This window comes from Pichia membranifaciens, assembly GCF_001661235.1.
Source record: "Pichia membranifaciens NRRL Y-2026 unplaced genomic scaffold PICMEscaffold_2, whole genome shotgun sequence".
Classification (NCBI taxonomy): Eukaryota; Fungi; Ascomycota; class Pichiomycetes; order Pichiales; family Pichiaceae; genus Pichia; species Pichia membranifaciens.
In genome coordinates this window covers 564,016-580,433 of record NW_017566983.1, presented here as the reverse complement: position 1 = coordinate 580,433, position 16,418 = coordinate 564,016, and the positions used below count along the sequence as shown (strand labels likewise).

Below are 16,418 nucleotides of genomic sequence, written 5' to 3'. Positions count from 1 at the left end.
CCGGTAAATGTGCACGATCCGGGACATACATGTAGTTGTTGGTCGAACCACTACCGGAAGTCATTCCAGAATTATCGACATCATGATTATTCGTAGCTTGTGTGTCCGCATTATCCGTGCCTTCTTCATTGCTATTATGTCTAAGTCGGTTACGTCTTCTCAATTCGTCAGCAGGGTTTCTAAACATGTGACCAACCAAAACTTGAGCCTCTTCTTTGATTTCGTTCTGAAAATTAGGCGGTGGATTTTCTTCATCGTAGCCATGGCCGTATTTCTCATTGTAGCGCAGATTCAGATGTGGCATCATTCCACCTTGCCCTATTAAACCATCGAGGTTGAAAATGTTTTTCAGAAAGTGTTCACCTTTGCTACTTGATGGAATTGAAGAAACCTCTTTCTCATTAAAATCTTCTACTCCATGCACATCTTCTTCTCCTTCCTCTTCCATTTTTTTATTATTGTTGCTTTCGTCACTATTTTGAACAGTTGCATCGCTTTCTTTTTCATTTACTACGCTTACTGATTTCCTGGCCGGAGAAGAAGACTTAGTATCATCTGTTCCATAGCTTTCTTCTGGTTTTTCATTACTGTTCGTTTTATCAGCTTTTTCCACATTAGTTTCTTCTTTCTCGTTCTTATTGCTCTTCTCTGAGCCCAGAGAAAAAGCTCTTTTACGAAAAAAGTTTTTGATCGAACGTTTGACAGAATGTTGAGAGTTATCACTTTTTAGTGAAAGGTTATCACTTGCCTCTTTATTTGGTATGTATTGCTTCAAGTTTTCATCCTCGGAATTGTCGTCACCTTCAGTGGACGTATCATCATCTGAACTGCTTTGAAAAGTGACAGGTCTTTTCTGCTGCAGTCTTTTTTGTTTCCTAATTTCGAAAATTTTCTCTCCTCTTGGCATTTCCGAATCCTTAGAAAAGTTGACATCAAAATCTTGGTCTATCGTTGATTTCAAAACCCTATTAGAATTGGTTCGAAAAATATTTGTAGAGTCATCTACTGTAAAGTTTGTTGGCTGGCGGTTTGGTTCGCTAAATTCTGATGAATACCTCTGCTCAATAGCATTAGGGTCGAATGATCCTGAATCAACTCTTTGTCTAGGCCTAGGAACACCAGTGTCGACATCTAAAGGATGATACTGCTGGTTGTCAGGATTCGAGCTTTCATTGAAGGCGGGTAACATCGGGACGTTCAATACCTGGTCGCTTTCATCGTCCTCCATGATAGTATTGGCATCCAGAGGTTGCGGAGAGGGACTGAACGTTTTTCTTCTATTTCGGTTTTTATCTGATTTCTTTGAAAAGAAATTTCTCCTTTTCGCCTTGCCTGGATTGCTTGGAATGTTGTTGAATGCAGATTTGGAAGTTGGCTTCATGTCGGGCATGCTGTGTAAGGACTCGGAAGAATTTCCAAACGACCACTGCACTGAGTTGTTCAAGTTACCCGTCGAACGTACGTTGGACAACGATGTGAAGGAGTTAGAGGAGCCCAATGAGGCTACATCGTTAACGGGGACGGTTCCAAAGTCGGGTAGTGTCGACGCAATGCTGGAACCGCTCAACGTCTTCTGATGCCCGAGATATCTATTCGTACTTGCATTGCTAATGTTCTGTTGGTTATTTTTTCTATTTTTGTTTTTTCCATTTCCCTTTGAAAACATTGATGTGTTCTGGATATGAGTGTATGGCTTGTATCAGACGACCTGGGTATAGTGTAGCTTAGATAGAGTGCGCAAGGGTGATCTGCGTGTGGTCTTGCTGGAACTGGTGTACCAAAAGGAAGAAAAGAGCGGCAATAATTAAGAACGCTCACTAAGGGAAACGGGCGTTATCGCAAAACGTGTGCTGCAAACAGTGCTTGTGTCGAAGAAGACAATCTGCGAAGTCGATACGAGGACAGGACAGAGAGATTCGTAGAACTACAATGACGCCCTCCTGTAACACACGCGTAGTCGCTGCGCTGCCGGTGCCAACGTCGACGTCGTCGTCATCATCTTGATCACTTCAGCTGCACTCTAACACCTTTCGGGATTGGCACGTCTCGGTTGAACTGGAACTGCAGCCTAAAGCGATGCGCCAACCATAGCCCATAATTTTTTTTCGTTTTTTCCTGTCTTTTCCTTTTTCGTCTTATGTTTTCTTCAGGCTCTCCATCCCTTTGTTGGGGCAAGTCTTGGCCAGTTAGCAGAAGGGTCCGCTATTGTTATCTGCTCTACGCCGCCTTCTCTCACGTCCCTCTTTCTCCTCAGCCTTCCTTTACGTTTCCCCCTTCAGAAGCCAAATTATGCAAGGATTTTTTTTTCCCAGTGTCGATGTCGTCATGGTCCCTTCCGAAAGCAGCGATCCAGCAAATGTGACGTCACAGTACAGGGGCACAGCCTTGCACAAGCAGGTCCCAGTCGATGTTTGTATCACGTGAAGTTGGATCCGGCCAGTCGGTGTGCGGGGGGACACAGTTATGAATAAGAGTAGATTGGAAATTCTATATAGAAAAAGCACAAGGAAAACTATAAATAGATTATAGATCTTATTTCGATCGAATATTATGTGCAGGAGAGCGCTGGGCGCCAGTAGATTGGGGTGAAGAATCAAACGCATAATATTTGAGTCAAATAAGTGAAACATAAAAAACAAGAGAGCAAAACGATGTACTAGGTAGAAAAGATTCAATTGCAACACAACGCAGAAATGTTGGCAAAAAAAGAGAAAGAAAAACATCACGAAAAAATGAATTCAAATACAAAAGACTGGTAATGTAGGAAAAGTAAAATGAGAAATGATAAATAACCAGATTTTAAAGAAATAAAATCAATTAGATTAAAACATGCTAATAAATGAAACCCTGGGAAAGTCTTCCGATTAAGAACTGAATTGATATGAAGTATGAATATTGTAAAACAAAGCATTTGATATAATACAATATGAGCAAAAAATTTAGTAAATGTCTAACTTAATTATCTTTTTTTGATCAGGGCGTACTTCGCAAAGCACATAGTATAACGGAAAAAACCTTCTCCATATGATAAGATCTTCTTTTTTCCTTTGAGTTCTGCTATGGATATGTTGTATTTTGAATATTGTAGTGGTAGTAGAAGGAGAAATAAAAAGTAGAGGGTGTAGAAACAATATTGAGAAAAAAAACGAACAATATTGATGGATGGAGTGATTGATTGAAAGTAGTATTGACAAATTGAGTGTGGTAAAAATGTCACTGAATTTATTCCACCCTAATTGTAATCGACACGTTTCTGTAACTTTGAGAAAAAAAACTTGCTCTTTCTTTAGTAATTTCCAAAAAAAATGAAATAATGGATTGTAATAAGTTTGAGAAAAAAAAGAAAAGGGGGATGAAAAAAAAAATCATGGTGAGAAGTAACTCACTACGTTCACCACCATTGAGAAGATGAGGAGTTGGATGAACGAGACGCAGAATTACCATAGCCACCAGTTGAGGAACCACCAAAGGATGAACCACCAAAGGATGAGCCACCAAAGGATGAGCCACCATATGATGAACCGCCGTAACCGCCACCGTAGGAGTTGCCACCCTTGTAAGATCTTCTAACATCTCTGGTACCGGATGATCTACCGCCTCTTCCACCACCACTACTTCTACCACCTTCTCTTGAAACACTTTGCAAAAATTGAGGAACTTCTTGGTTAGCTTCGGTCAACAAGTCAATCATGTCTCTACTGATGTTCTTGTTACCCCTGTTGAAGAAAGCAGTGGCTAAACCGGTGTTACCAGCTCTACCAGTTCTACCGATTCTGTGGACATAGTCATCGATATCACCTGGTAAGTCATAGTTGATGACATGAGTAACATTTGGAATATCCAAACCTCTTGCAGCAACTGCAGTAGCAACTAAAATTGGAGCTCTACCGGTTTTGAACAATTCCAATGCCTTCTCTCTTTCTCTTTGGGTTCTGTCACCATGAATAGAAGTTGCTGGTAAGTTGTGGCTGTAGAGGAAATCACTCAAAATATCAGCCATTCTTTTTGTTTCAACGAAAACCAACGTCAAACCAGTTTCTTCATCGGAAGCTAAAATGTCCAATAAGGTTGGTTCTTTGTCTTCTTCGTCCACATAAACAATCTTTTGGGTGATATTTTCGGAAGTGGAACCGACCTTACCGACGGAAAGGAAGATGTAATCGTTCAAAAAGTCTCTTGCCAAATGTTGAATCTCCTTTGGGAAAGTAGCAGAGAAAAGTAACGATTGTCTCTGATCAGCTGGTGGCATGTCACATTCTTGGACAATGTATCTAATTTGGTTTTCGAAACCCATATCCAACATTCTATCAGCTTCATCTAAAACGAAGTACTTGATGTTTCTCAAGGAGATCTTACCTCTTTCGAGTAAATCGTTCAATCTACCAGGAGTTGCAACCAAAAGATCACAACCTCTTTGCAAATTTCTGATTTGGGTTCCGATATCGGCACCACCATATGCAACACAAGCTTTAACCCAAGATCTGTAAATGAATTTCTTTGATTCTTCGTAAATCTGGGAGGCTAATTCTCTAGTTGGAGCCAACACTAAAGCAGTTGGGTATGCCTTACCTCTGGAAAATCTGTTGGTCTCCTCTGGGATCTCAGAAGGACCGTTCTTGAAAGATTCAGATAAAACGGGGAAAAGGAAACCACCAGTTTTACCGGAACCAGTTTGGGCACATGCCATCAAATCTCTACCAGAGCTAACAATAGGGATAGAGTATTTTTGAACTGGGGTAGGCTTGGTGAATCTAGCCAACTTGATGTTTTCTAAAAGTAAAGAATCGATTGGTGGAGAGGTGAATTCAGTGATAGGTTCCGGGATGTTGTCACCGGTAGCTTCAACCGGAATGTCATCGTAGTTGTCGAAGTTGATACCAGAGGATTGGTAGCTCAAGTCACCAACTTCACCGTACAAAGTTGATTCGAAAGCAGTGTCTCTTTCGGCTGGGACGTGTTTGCCATCGACCCACTTACCTTCACCTGGTTGATTTCTTCTGTAACCGCTATCTCTGGAGTAGCCGCCATCTCTAGAGTAGCCGCCACCACCGCCTCTGCTGTAACCACCACCGTATCCACCACTTCTGTTACCGAAGCCGCCGCCACCGCTACCTCTGCCGAAGCCGCCGCCTCTGCCGCCATAACTATCATTTCTGAAGCCACCTTGGGAACCTTCTTCCGAGAAGGATGATTCTGGGGCCATGCCCTTTCTGTGTGGAGGAACGTAAGACATTCTCTTGTATGTGTTGATGTATCTAGTTTAATGATCTAGGATCTAAAACCGTTGTAATTTGAAAAACAATTCAAAAGAACTTCCCCAAAATAGTGTTGTAGTCAAGGCTCTGAAGAAAAGGGACTACGCCCAGTTGTAAAGACCGCAAAAATTTTCCATCTCCTTTGCCCGCTTGAAAAATTTGAACCACTGACGTGGACGCCATCCGTGCACCATGCTTCAGCGCCTACTTCCTCGTATTTTGGCCCCCCATTTTTCACAACGAGAAACGGAAATACTTCTTTTTTCCGGCACTAATGTAGTAAATTTGCACAATCGAAACCTTTTATTCACTATAACTACAGTAATAAAGTATAAAGGAATTTGGGTTAAGCTATACAAAGAGACTTTCAGATTGGAAACCGAAAAACTTAGTTTTCTAAGTCCTTCTTCAAAGTACCAAGGAAAGCGTGCTTTTCAGCTGGAGTTTGGAATCTACCCTTACCGAACTTGGAAGCAGTGTCAATCCACTTCAAGTTGACTTCTTCCAAAGCTCTTCTGTCCTTTGGACCGTACAAGGACTTTCTCAAAGTGATGACTCTCTTGACTGGACCAGGAATGGAACCCTTCAATAAGATGAAATCGTTCTTGACGTCACCGTATCTAACGAAACCACCCATTGGGGTGATAGTCTTCTTGGTTCTGTCGAAATCAGTAGCACCGGAAGCTTCGTCACCAGCCTTACCGACTCTGTAAACCTTGTGGTTGATAGAGGTTCTGTGGTGGTAACCGTTTTGACCAGCTCTGGCAACAGACCACTGGACATGGGATGGATGCCATGCACCGATACAAGCAACCTTTCTGGAACCTCTGTGGGTCTTTCTTGGAAGCATCTTGGTACCCCATCTGTGGGTGACACCCTCAAAACCGTGACCTCTGGTAACTGCGATGGAGTCAATCATTTCGTTTTGCTCGAAAACGGAGTCGACAGCAACGGTCTTTTCAAAGTGTTCCTTAGCCCATTGGACCTTGTCAGCAATAGAGCCACCGTTCAATTGAATCTCAGCTAAGTGAGCCTTCTTTTGAGTTAATGGAGTCTTTCTGATTTGAGTGTGGACCAAAACTCTGACAACGGAACAGTACTTGGTGATTCTAGCTAATTCAGTGTCAACCTCGCCTGCCTTGGAGTACTTTTGGGAGTACTTGAGGAAAGCTCTCTTCTTGGACTTGTACCAGTTCTTGTAGAATCTTCTCTTGACTTCTTCAGACAAGTGCTCAGCCCAGACGGTAGTTAAGGATCTCAAACCTCTTGGGGTTTCAACGTAACCGACAACACCGACAACAACTAATTCAGGAGTGTCAACAACAGTTGCAGCCTCAACGACTTCTCTCTTGTGCATCTTGGAACCTGGTCTGTCCAAGTCTCTGACGATGGTGGTCATACCAGCCTTGTAACCTAAGAAAGCGGTCAAAGCAACTGGCTTAGACTTGTCGTCCTTTGGGAAAGACTTACATCTACCTCTTTGCTTGGCAGATCTCTTTCTTGGAAGGAAACCTAGGGAACCGTGTCTTGGCTCTTCGAACTTTCTGTGAGACATATTGTATTAACTTGTTGATGTGAACTAAGTGCTGTGATAAAGGAAACCAGAACTAAAACAGTTTCAAAATATCAAGAAGAAATAACAGAAGATGAAAGTGACAAGAAAAGTTAACGACGGTTGGAGAAAGTAACCAGAGAGTGGATAGGTGCCTTCCAGCGAGCATAAGCGGGAGTGAAAATTTTTCAGTTCCCATTTCCTTGCGTCCACTCTAGCGAGGGTTGCACTAAGGCCGGGTAAAAGTTCAGGGTTTATCATCACGTAAACACTTAAAAAACGCAGGATTTTACGTAATGTGGCGCAGCAGCTGCATTTTTCCGTATATCATCGCAACAGCTTCTTTTGTTGTAAAAACTTCATATGAACCTTCCAAGCGGATGGAAGTTTTGATTTCAATTCAAGCGTTACACTATTATCTAACATTTATGGGAACAGCATTTGATTGCTCAAACATTTCAAAGGCATCAAATACATCAGCTAAAAAAAACTTTGTAGTTGATCTATAAAGCATTTGCAAAAAACTTTGACCCTCTCATTCATCATTACACAAAAATTTATACATAATATATCACGTGACCAATATCACACATAGAAACAAAGTATGTAGAAAGAGTAACCAACAAAATTTATTATTATAATATATGGTATTACAGGGGCCAGTCAAGTTCATGCTCTTTTCCAGCAGTAGCAGAAAGCTCTCCAGTGAGTTTGAAGACAAAATTCAATCACTATGAATAAATATTCAGTGCCCACCACAACCGGCTTTGTTGCTATTTTGTTATCCTTGGGTTGCTACTTAACTAACTTGTGAAGTGGTACATTAATAACCAGCAGTTGAGCTGGAAAGAATAGCATAGGTTGCTGCTAGAGAGGTTGAGGCCTTGGCTTATCTGTGTGCAATGAGGTTGGCATTCTTCCTGCAGTAAATCTAGTGTTGCCGAGAATATCTCGTTTGCAGCTTAAACGCAGCTTTCTTCCATGAATGGACGAATACCTGAAAAGTGTTCAAATGCTTCTTTCTTTTTGTCACTGAGCTGCTGATGTTTTGTTTCACAGTAAGTGTCAGTCCATTTTTGAAATAATGAGACACAACGCTACCACCAACCGGTAAACCAAGCACCCTTTAGTAGCTTCTTGAATGAGAGCATGTTTAATGTGCGATGAGGATGCTAAACAAACTTGAGCAGTAGTGCTAATTAAGATTTTGCTTGACTGCTAAGAACAGCCCATGAACGGATGGTCCTGATTAAGAATCATCTTTAGGTCTATTCATTACATTTGATATCACCATTCTTGGCACGAAAACTTGGAGTAATGTTAGCCGAGTCAAGTATCGTGGTCTCCAAGGGGCATAGCTTTGTAAAAGATCCTGGTAGCACCGTCCCCACTCCCCTCGTTTCTTGAAAGCTTCTCAAAGAAACACACTTCATTCATGCGAAGTGGTGACCTCTTGACACGGCTTGGATCATAGTCAGCAAGTCTACTTTCAGCCACAAATGAAAGCTTCTTGTGTAGCACAACAGAAAACAATGAACGGTTGGGGATTAGATATTATACGGGCTTAACTAGAAATTCACGGCAGGAGCAGCAACCTATTACTGGAATCTTTTACCCTCACTAGCTACATTACTTGATGTGACGGCCTAGCACCCTCATATCTATATATTCTCCCCTACAGCTAAGCTAGCTACAGTGTACCCAGAGATGCACCGAGAAGGTGAGACAGAAAGTAATGTCCTGAGACCTCACCAACTGTACCTTGACCCTGCATTTGCTTTTGCCCGTCGTCATCTTATACCCCGCACACCCCAAACCTCATAGAGCTTTGCAAGTGTACCCCAGTGTTACTATTCTCTAAGGCTCTTTTTACCACCTTGTCAAGCTCTTCTGCAACCCATCTATCGTATGATTTTTTATGGAGGGATACTGTTGGGGTCCCAGATTTCTGCTACAACGTTTTTTCCTGTACTTACCCCGAGCGCTGTAATCTCACCTTTCTCGCCCATGGCACCCCCCTTCGCGGCGAAAGCCGGCAACACAATAGGTTAATAATTGTTCGCACTCCACGGTTTTCTCCTTGTTTCCCGTTCTCGCCACACCAACCCTGACTTGCAGGAAAAGAAGTTGCCGACCGGCAGCTTGTTACAGGGAAGGGTAGGATGATCACCCAATGCGCCGTGCACAAAAATTTTCATTACTGGTCTGCTTTTTGAGGCGGCGCCTACCTTCATTTCCGTGGTTTTCCATCCTTGCATCAGGTACTCGATCACCGGACGCAGTTTCCTTCGTTACCCTGCAGCTGGCAGTAGGCAGTCTGCGCATGCTACATTACGGCGGATCCGGCGCAAGCGCAGGCGCAGCCTTTCAAGCAGTTGCCAGGTTTCCCAAAGGGGATAGCGCTCGTAGGCGCGTGTGTGAAAGGGACCCAACGAGAATCCCTTACTCCCACACCGCTGCTTTCGAGCGGCAAATCGCCTTTGCTTAGGAACAGCAGTTGTCCCATTTGGGAAACCCGCTTCTCTCCTCAAAACAGCACGGGACTAGGTAAGGCAACAAAAGTTGCCCTCAACCCACAAAGGCAAAAGCAGATCTTTTCACTGCAATCCTGCTCGGGTCCGACGGCACAGTTTTAAACGATTTGGCGTTCCCCATGCTGACAAAGTAGTATAGCGCCATGGCGCAGCGTACAGTAACGCATATCACCGCACGAAAAAGGGGACGCAAGGTGAGGTGACGCAAGGCGAGGCGATGCAATGCAAAGCAACGTAGGATGACACCTCGGTTACCTAACCAACGGTACAATTGATTTGGCGACATGCTTCTCTTCGGTTTTTGGCGCGCACGGCGGAATGTTAGGCGTTTTTGCCAGGACGAGTACCAACCTTTACGCGGTCTGCTTAACAGCGACTCTGTCTTGGCTCCCTAAGGCCTTTTTTTAAACGCTGCTGGTGCTACTACTGCTACATGCCATCCTAGAGCCACTTACAGACATACAAGAAAATGCGTTCTTTGCTTTGTGCCAAAAACGGCATTTGACCCATCTCTGTGTTGCTCGTGCTTGCATCACCAGCTTTGGTATCTCCGCGCTCCTTTTTCTCTCTAACCTGCCACGGGGAACGCCGGTGCCATGCTTCGGCCGGTAGCAAAAAGAAAATCGCTGCATCTTGAGGCGCTCTCATGCAACTCATTGGCGCGAAATTCACTGGCCTTCGCTTGATTTAGAAAAGAATCGATCTCAATATTGTACACAGCCACACCCTTTTGCAGAGCTGCACCAAGTTACCCAGTCGTGCAGACACATAGCTATGTCTTAACAAAGTCCGGTGCTGCTGGACGGACTTTGTCGCTGTGCGCTCGCGTCGTTGTCCCGCAGCAGCAAGATTCGTCCATTTTAGCAGTTTAGACAAGCGTCATTCTCGTACGAGAGGTGGGCACGTCAGTACCCGAAGCCTCGACAGAGATGTGCACTGCAGAGAAGGTTTGGATGCAAAAACAATGCTGACGAGAGTCCTGGCCCGTTCCGCCTTTCCTCTTTCGCCCTTCGAATAACGTAGGTGTGTCAACGACAATCCTGAAACGTGACTGGACTGTTATTCTGGACCGGTCTTTACCTGGTGGGTCAAAAATTATTTGGTACAAGCGGCGTTTTTTGAGCAGTAAGGTATGAAACCCTTCGATTTTTTAGTGTGCCCTACATTAATTTATGGCACTTCGAGTGTTTTTTCCCTCCATGCGCCATGTACTGCTACACCGCTTTCCTGCATGCAGTCATTGCTTCAGCTTTCTATCATTCCCAGCATTATCATTCTGGCCCCTTAGCTCCTATATTCCCAGTGTGGATATTCTCATGTAACTACATATAGTCCCATTATTCCATTGGCAGGGTTTTTCCAACCGCAACATTTATTGCCAAAGCTTTTATAGTCCACCATCACCGCTTGTTTCCTTGGTTATTCCTTCACTGCGACAAGTACTTTTTTAAGCAGTAAAGGAGAGTAAGTCACGCACTAAACCAATCTCTCCCTTATTTCCATGACTTTCAGTGTATACAACTCATCGAAAAAGCCTAACTAATTCTTTTTCTTTATGAACCCGAATAACCAAACCAAACCTCTGGGAGTAAAAAATTGCCTCGTTGGTTCCTCTATGCTCTGTCTTCCCTCTCAATACTTTCTTCCAAGTGCACACCAGTACTCAAACGGAGGGATGAAGCAACATTTTATCAACCCAGAAACCTCAAGTTACGGTGATAGGATAATAAACAATTATCAAGAGGCTGATTTTGCCAACACACTAAACAACGCAAAAGCAAATCTACTGCAAGCCCAAAATGAACCCATCAAACTCAACTCTGCACCAGAGCTTACACTCAACAACGACCAAAGCAATCACCAAAATGAGACATATTTTCAACATAACATGCAGTACACGTTTAGTCAGATGAACAGTACTGAAGAATTTGGCCACTCACAGCATATGCATCATTACCCACAAGTTCCTAGTCAACAAATGGGAAACAACAAGTTGCCTCCACAGCATTTTCAGAACGATCAGCTTGCCTTAAACAGTACAACCCCAAGTCCCCGTACTCCCATGCATTACCAGCCCAAGCCAAATACGCTTCAAAATAGAGTTTCCAAGCCTCAACACCAAAGACATTACGTATCAACCGAGGTGTCTCCGTCAATTTCAAGCGTTCAAACATTTGAGGACGCCAACCTCAGTAATAATACAGAAACTTTTACCCCAGAAAATGTTTTCTACAGCGAGAATGCAAACAATTTTGTAGAAAGGCAGCACAAAGAAAATAGCCCCCCAATTCAAAAACGAAATCCTTACAGTTATCAGAAAATTAAAGCAGATGAAACTACAGATTTTGGATATAAGCTAAATTATTACAACATAAGCCATCCAATTGAACCCCCTAATCCCAGACTTATAGATGACTTTGCTTTCCTTAACAATTTTAATTATGACATACCTGAAAATAAAGTGACGTATGATTATACGAGTACGAGAGAAAAACATACGCCAGAACCGGCCGCTCCAAATATGGGTATATATACCCCAAACTTGAATATCCAGCCCTCTCGATTGCCTAGCGTTGAAAGCGCTCCCGCAAATGAAGATGTAAACTATATCAATCCCTTTTCGATTGAGCAACAAAATGAAACTTCCCTCATGAATGCCTCAGAAAGACAAAGTAGCATTAGCCCAATAAATAATGAGTATGTTGATTATGCAACTGTTCATAACTTGAATACAGTGTATGATCCTGATCAATATCGAGGAAAAACTTATGATTTGAATATTGAAGAAACTTTAATTGATTGCTTTCCTCGTCAACAGATTCATGAACAAAAAGATGCCGTCCCAGCAAAACTTTTTGAAAGCGATAATACCGAAGGATCTATTGACAACTTGATGAATCTTGTTGGCAAAAATGCCATAGACACAGACATAAATTATATAATCTCAAGGTTGAACACTACACAGTTACAAAAATTCTCAGGAACAAAATATTTTTTGCCATCAGGCAGTCTGAACCCAGCAGAAACAACATTACAAAAGATCATGAATGGTGCCGACGAAAAAGATTTACATGCGCAAAAGGAAGATTTGTTTCAAGCATGGAATGCTGCCAAGTCTTCTTACACAATTAACTATTGCAGTTGTAAAAGATTCATCTGGCTAAAGCCACTTCCTGAGACTTGTCCTTTTGATCAAAACAATTTCGGAAATAGTCAGCAACGTAACACCACTCATCGTGTTACCAACACTCCAATTTCAATATCGCATACGAGGTTATCGTTTAACGTTGAGTTATTCAATAATCATATTTTATCCATATTGCTGAATAAAAAATTAAGAACGTACCTAAAGAAAACGATAAGACCCTCTAAAATGATGAAAGATAGATGCAGCTCTATGAGCCTCTTACAGGATGGAAAGATTTATAGAGATACTATCGAGGCTGATCTAAACAAGATAGATTTTGCGTTTACTTTAACCATGATTACCCCTAAAATAAAAGGTAGCGGGCCTAACAGCAAAGACTTGAGTGCGGTTTACTTTGTGTTCAACGAACTTCCAATTTTTTTACGATATCAACCGGAGTTCATGTTTTTAGCTTGTGCATGCGATGTGAATGATAGCAAAGAATGGAACAAAAGGTTGATGACCCCTTTATTTGCTTACCTAAATTACTTGAAAGAAAACACCATTCGAGTAAGCTTAAACAGACATGAATATTACGTTAAGATTGCAATGTCAATGGCAATGACAAATGGTTTAAATGATGATAGTAACCTGCTAGATATATCATGTTCAAGCCCTACATACCCGTGTGTTTATTGTGCAGCACCATATCGCACTTTAAGTGATGAAACGGGTTTTGAATATCAAACTCTTTATGGCTCCAAAAGATATCCCGAGCACAACCCCAACGGCTGTATTTCTGACGACAAAAGATTAGTATCGCTGGATACAAACACTAAGAAACGGCCATTACGGAAAGACTTCTTTTTAGAGCCTTTGAAATATTTCAATTGTAATCGTTGTCTTTTAGTCGATGCTGAAAAATGGATATTGGAAGGACTTTTCCAATCCATTGCAGATTTGACCAAACACCTTTTCAAATCTGATTCTTCCGATATCTTGTATGATGTATTCAAGCAGAACTTGTTGCAAACTCATCATAGTCTTGTTCAAAACAAGGTCCTTGATAATCCAAATGCTTTGCTTCAACTTATTGACCCTCAATCAGAAAAAGTTTCGTTTACCTCTATCTCGGACCTAAAGGTCTTGCAAGCCTTGTTCCCTCATTTATTTTACATTTATTTCAGTGGTATGTTTGAGACACCAAAAAAGTTGAGGAAAATTTTACCAACAAAACTCAAGATTTTATCTCTACTCATTGAATTAAATGCATATATAGGATCATTATTTTCTTCTGAAATTGCAAGAGATAAAATTCCACATCTCAGAGAAGGTTTGCGTGACTTGTTAGAGGAAATTGAGCATCTTTCTAGATTTGATACCTTTAAGGAATTGAATCTAATTCTTTCGTTACCATTACACTATATGTCTCATTTATATGAGAAATGGGAAGACGTTGGAGACTACACTGCAATATCTAGCTGCCATATGGGACAAGCTATTAAAAACTTCCAAGATATGTCAAATAACAATTGTGTTGATCATAGTGCTTTGCAAGATCGAATAAAGTGTTTGAACATATACAACTGTATGAAGATTTATAAATACAAAGTTCCAGATTATCCAGCATACCAATTTATAAATTGCGAGGAAGTTGATTTATGAGATCTCCCTGCTAGATCAAAAATCAAGTATGACGAATTTTCCAAGAGGTTTTTGTTTGATGCTGTGGATTCCATCACATTCGACCAATGTACGACAGTTGAAGAAGTCCAAGGCTTTGAGCTGAATTCGGTAATAATTAAACCGGAAGCCAAATCAACAATGTCAAATCTTGTTAGAATAAAAGGTACCAAGAGAAGTGCTGGTTGGAGATTGGTACATATTTACGGCATGAAGAGGGTTTACTACACCGATCCATTCACCAGGGAAAGAGTGGAAAAAGTTTTTGTTGAGTACAAAGAAACGAGGTCAAGTAAGAAGTATCAGAAAACATCCGAAACTAGACCAGCCTTTTTGCTGGAGGAAATCTTAATGTTGAAGTCCTCCGGTAAGGATTTGCGATGCGTGTGGCTGGATGATATTTACATGGTGGCATTGAAGGTAATAACCGATTCACACTTGGTGTATGATCCAAAAACATTGCTAAAAAGAGTATTTGATATCTGAGTCGAATACAATAAATATTCATTATCGCAACCGACTGTATTTATCACTGTATAATAAAGATACCGATAGCCCTATGGTTATGCTAAAAAGATCAGAAATAAGTTGCGATGTATGATTAGCGCGCTTACCGAATCCGGTAACTCGTGAGCGCGGTCCGCTGGAGCTTTTTCAATGACTCAGCACTATTCTGGCGAACAGTGGACGATACTGCAAATTTTTTTCATTCCTTTAAATTAGCAATTAATCAAGACTTCTCTTTTCAACCTTGTGATTTTCTAAGCTCTTAATTTTTTGTTGGAAAAAAGCATATTTGCTCCAGTAGACAAAAATGTTAGCCTTCAACATCTTGAAAACCAGACTAAGTTCTCAGCTCAAGACTCAATTTAGATTTGCGTCGTCATCGGCTAAAACTCTTGACCCAGCAAAACTTACTATTCGTAATGGTCCTGTGTTCAACGGTCTTTCATTTGGTTCTCCAAAGACCGTTTCTGGAGAAGCTGTTTTTACCACATCTCTTGTTGGTTACCCAGAATCCATGACTGATCCTTCGTACAGAGGACAAATCATTTGTTTCACACAACCATTGATTGGAAACTATGGTGTTCCATCGGGAAATGCTCGTGACGAGTACACGTTACTGAAGTATTTTGAGTCTCCTAATATCCAGTGTGTTGGTATTGTTGTCACCGATGTCGCTTTAGAATACTCTCACTGGACGGCAGTCGAGTCCCTGAGTGCATGGTGCCAAAGGGAAGGTGTTGCTGCAATAACTGGTGTTGACACTAGAGAGTTGGTCACATACTTGAGAGAGCAAGGTTCTAGTTTAGCAAGATTAAGTGTCGGAGATGACTCTTCCGCTGAATTTTACGACCCAGGTTTAGTTAATATGGTTAGCAAGGTCACAACAAAAGAACCTTTCCACATTCCCGTTAAAAATGCAAAACATCACGTTCTTGTTGTTGATTGTGGTGCAAAGGAAAATATATTGAGATGCTTAGTGTCAAGAGGCGCTGCTATAACTGTTGTTCCTTATAATTACCCAATCCATAAGGTCGCCGATAAGTTTGATGGTGTTTTCATCTCAAACGGACCTGGGGATCCAATATATTGCTCTGAAACAGTTGAAAATTTGAAAGATCTCATCAAAAGTCAACCTGATTTACCAATTATGGGTATCTGTATGGGCCATCAATTACTCTCATTAGCAGCAGGCGCAAAAACCTTGAAGTTGAAATACGGTAACAGAGCACACAACATTCCAACACTGGACATGACAACGGGCAAGTGCCACATTACATCGCAAAACCATGGTTACGCAGTCGATGCTACCACCCTACCTTCTGATTACCAAGAATATTTCATCAATTTGAATGATTTATCTAACGAAGGTATGATGCACAAAGAGAGACCTATTTTCTCTGTGCAATTCCATCCAGAGGCTAAAGGTGGGCCACTGGACTCCTCGTTCTTGTTCGACAAGTACTTCGAACTCTTGGACAAGTACAAGGTTAGCGGCAAAGGCAAAGATTTGGGAGACCTCTCATCCAAAAACCTGGCGGGCGCTAGGGTTTGGTAAGTTCGTACGTAAACCAGGACATCTTTTATAACGCTATAGAAACAAATCTCAAATTTAATAATAATGGAATGAAACTACGTTTTTCCCGCACGTGATGTGGCGCATGAGCTATTTCCAGTGCTTGAGTTGGTGAAATAGGAAAGTTTGGAGGAAAAAATAGTTTTCAGCAAGGTGTAAGACGATCAGTTACTTCGTCGGAGGGATG

General features: G+C 41.7%; 5 protein-coding genes across 5 annotated transcripts; 3 read left to right on the top strand and 2 right to left on the bottom strand.

Annotated features, from left to right (window-relative positions):
- Positions 1 to 3,340: 3,340 nt before the first annotated feature.
- On the bottom strand, positions 3,341 to 5,313 carry PICMEDRAFT_15260 (hypothetical protein). Its single transcript, XM_019160740.1, has one exon. The coding sequence runs from the start codon at positions 5,231 to 5,233 to the stop codon at positions 3,392 to 3,394; it is 1,842 nt and encodes a 613-aa protein (XP_019018394.1). The 5' UTR covers positions 5,234 to 5,313; the 3' UTR covers positions 3,341 to 3,391.
- A 226-nt stretch (positions 5,314 to 5,539) lies between these two features.
- On the bottom strand, positions 5,540 to 6,928 carry PICMEDRAFT_15259 (hypothetical protein). Its single transcript, XM_019160739.1, has one exon. The coding sequence runs from the start codon at positions 6,808 to 6,810 to the stop codon at positions 5,644 to 5,646; it is 1,167 nt and encodes a 388-aa protein (XP_019018393.1). The 5' UTR covers positions 6,811 to 6,928; the 3' UTR covers positions 5,540 to 5,643.
- Positions 6,929 to 10,896: 3,968 nt separating this feature from the next.
- On the top strand, positions 10,897 to 14,133 carry PICMEDRAFT_10287 (hypothetical protein; the record flags this gene model as incomplete). The annotated part of the gene is made up of 1 exon (XM_019159658.1): positions 10,897 to 14,133. The coding sequence occupies one exon, from the start codon at positions 10,897 to 10,899 to the stop codon at positions 14,131 to 14,133; it is 3,237 nt and encodes a 1,078-aa protein (XP_019018392.1).
- A 159-nt stretch (positions 14,134 to 14,292) lies between these two features.
- On the top strand, positions 14,293 to 14,637 carry PICMEDRAFT_71366 (hypothetical protein; the record flags this gene model as incomplete). The annotated part of the gene is made up of 1 exon (XM_019163904.1): positions 14,293 to 14,637. The coding sequence occupies one exon, from the start codon at positions 14,293 to 14,295 to the stop codon at positions 14,635 to 14,637; it is 345 nt and encodes a 114-aa protein (XP_019018391.1).
- Positions 14,638 to 14,900: 263 nt separating this feature from the next.
- Positions 14,901 to 16,302, top strand: PICMEDRAFT_15257 (hypothetical protein). Its single transcript, XM_019160738.1, has one exon. It carries the CDS (start codon positions 14,966 to 14,968, stop codon positions 16,211 to 16,213), a length of 1,248 nt encoding a protein of 415 aa, XP_019018390.1. The 5' UTR covers positions 14,901 to 14,965; the 3' UTR covers positions 16,214 to 16,302.
- The last annotated feature ends 116 nt before the right edge of the window (positions 16,303 to 16,418 follow it).

Excerpts from the sequence above, each read along its gene's own strand:
- PICMEDRAFT_15257 (XM_019160738.1), top strand. The coding sequence starts at position 14,966 with ATGTTAGCCTTCAACATCTTGAAAACCAGACTAAGTTCTCAGCTCAAG.
- PICMEDRAFT_15260 (XM_019160740.1), bottom strand. The coding sequence starts at position 5,233 with ATGTCTTACGTTCCTCCACACAGAAAGGGCATGGCCCCAGAATCATCC.
- PICMEDRAFT_15259 (XM_019160739.1), bottom strand. The coding sequence starts at position 6,810 with ATGTCTCACAGAAAGTTCGAAGAGCCAAGACACGGTTCCCTAGGTTTC.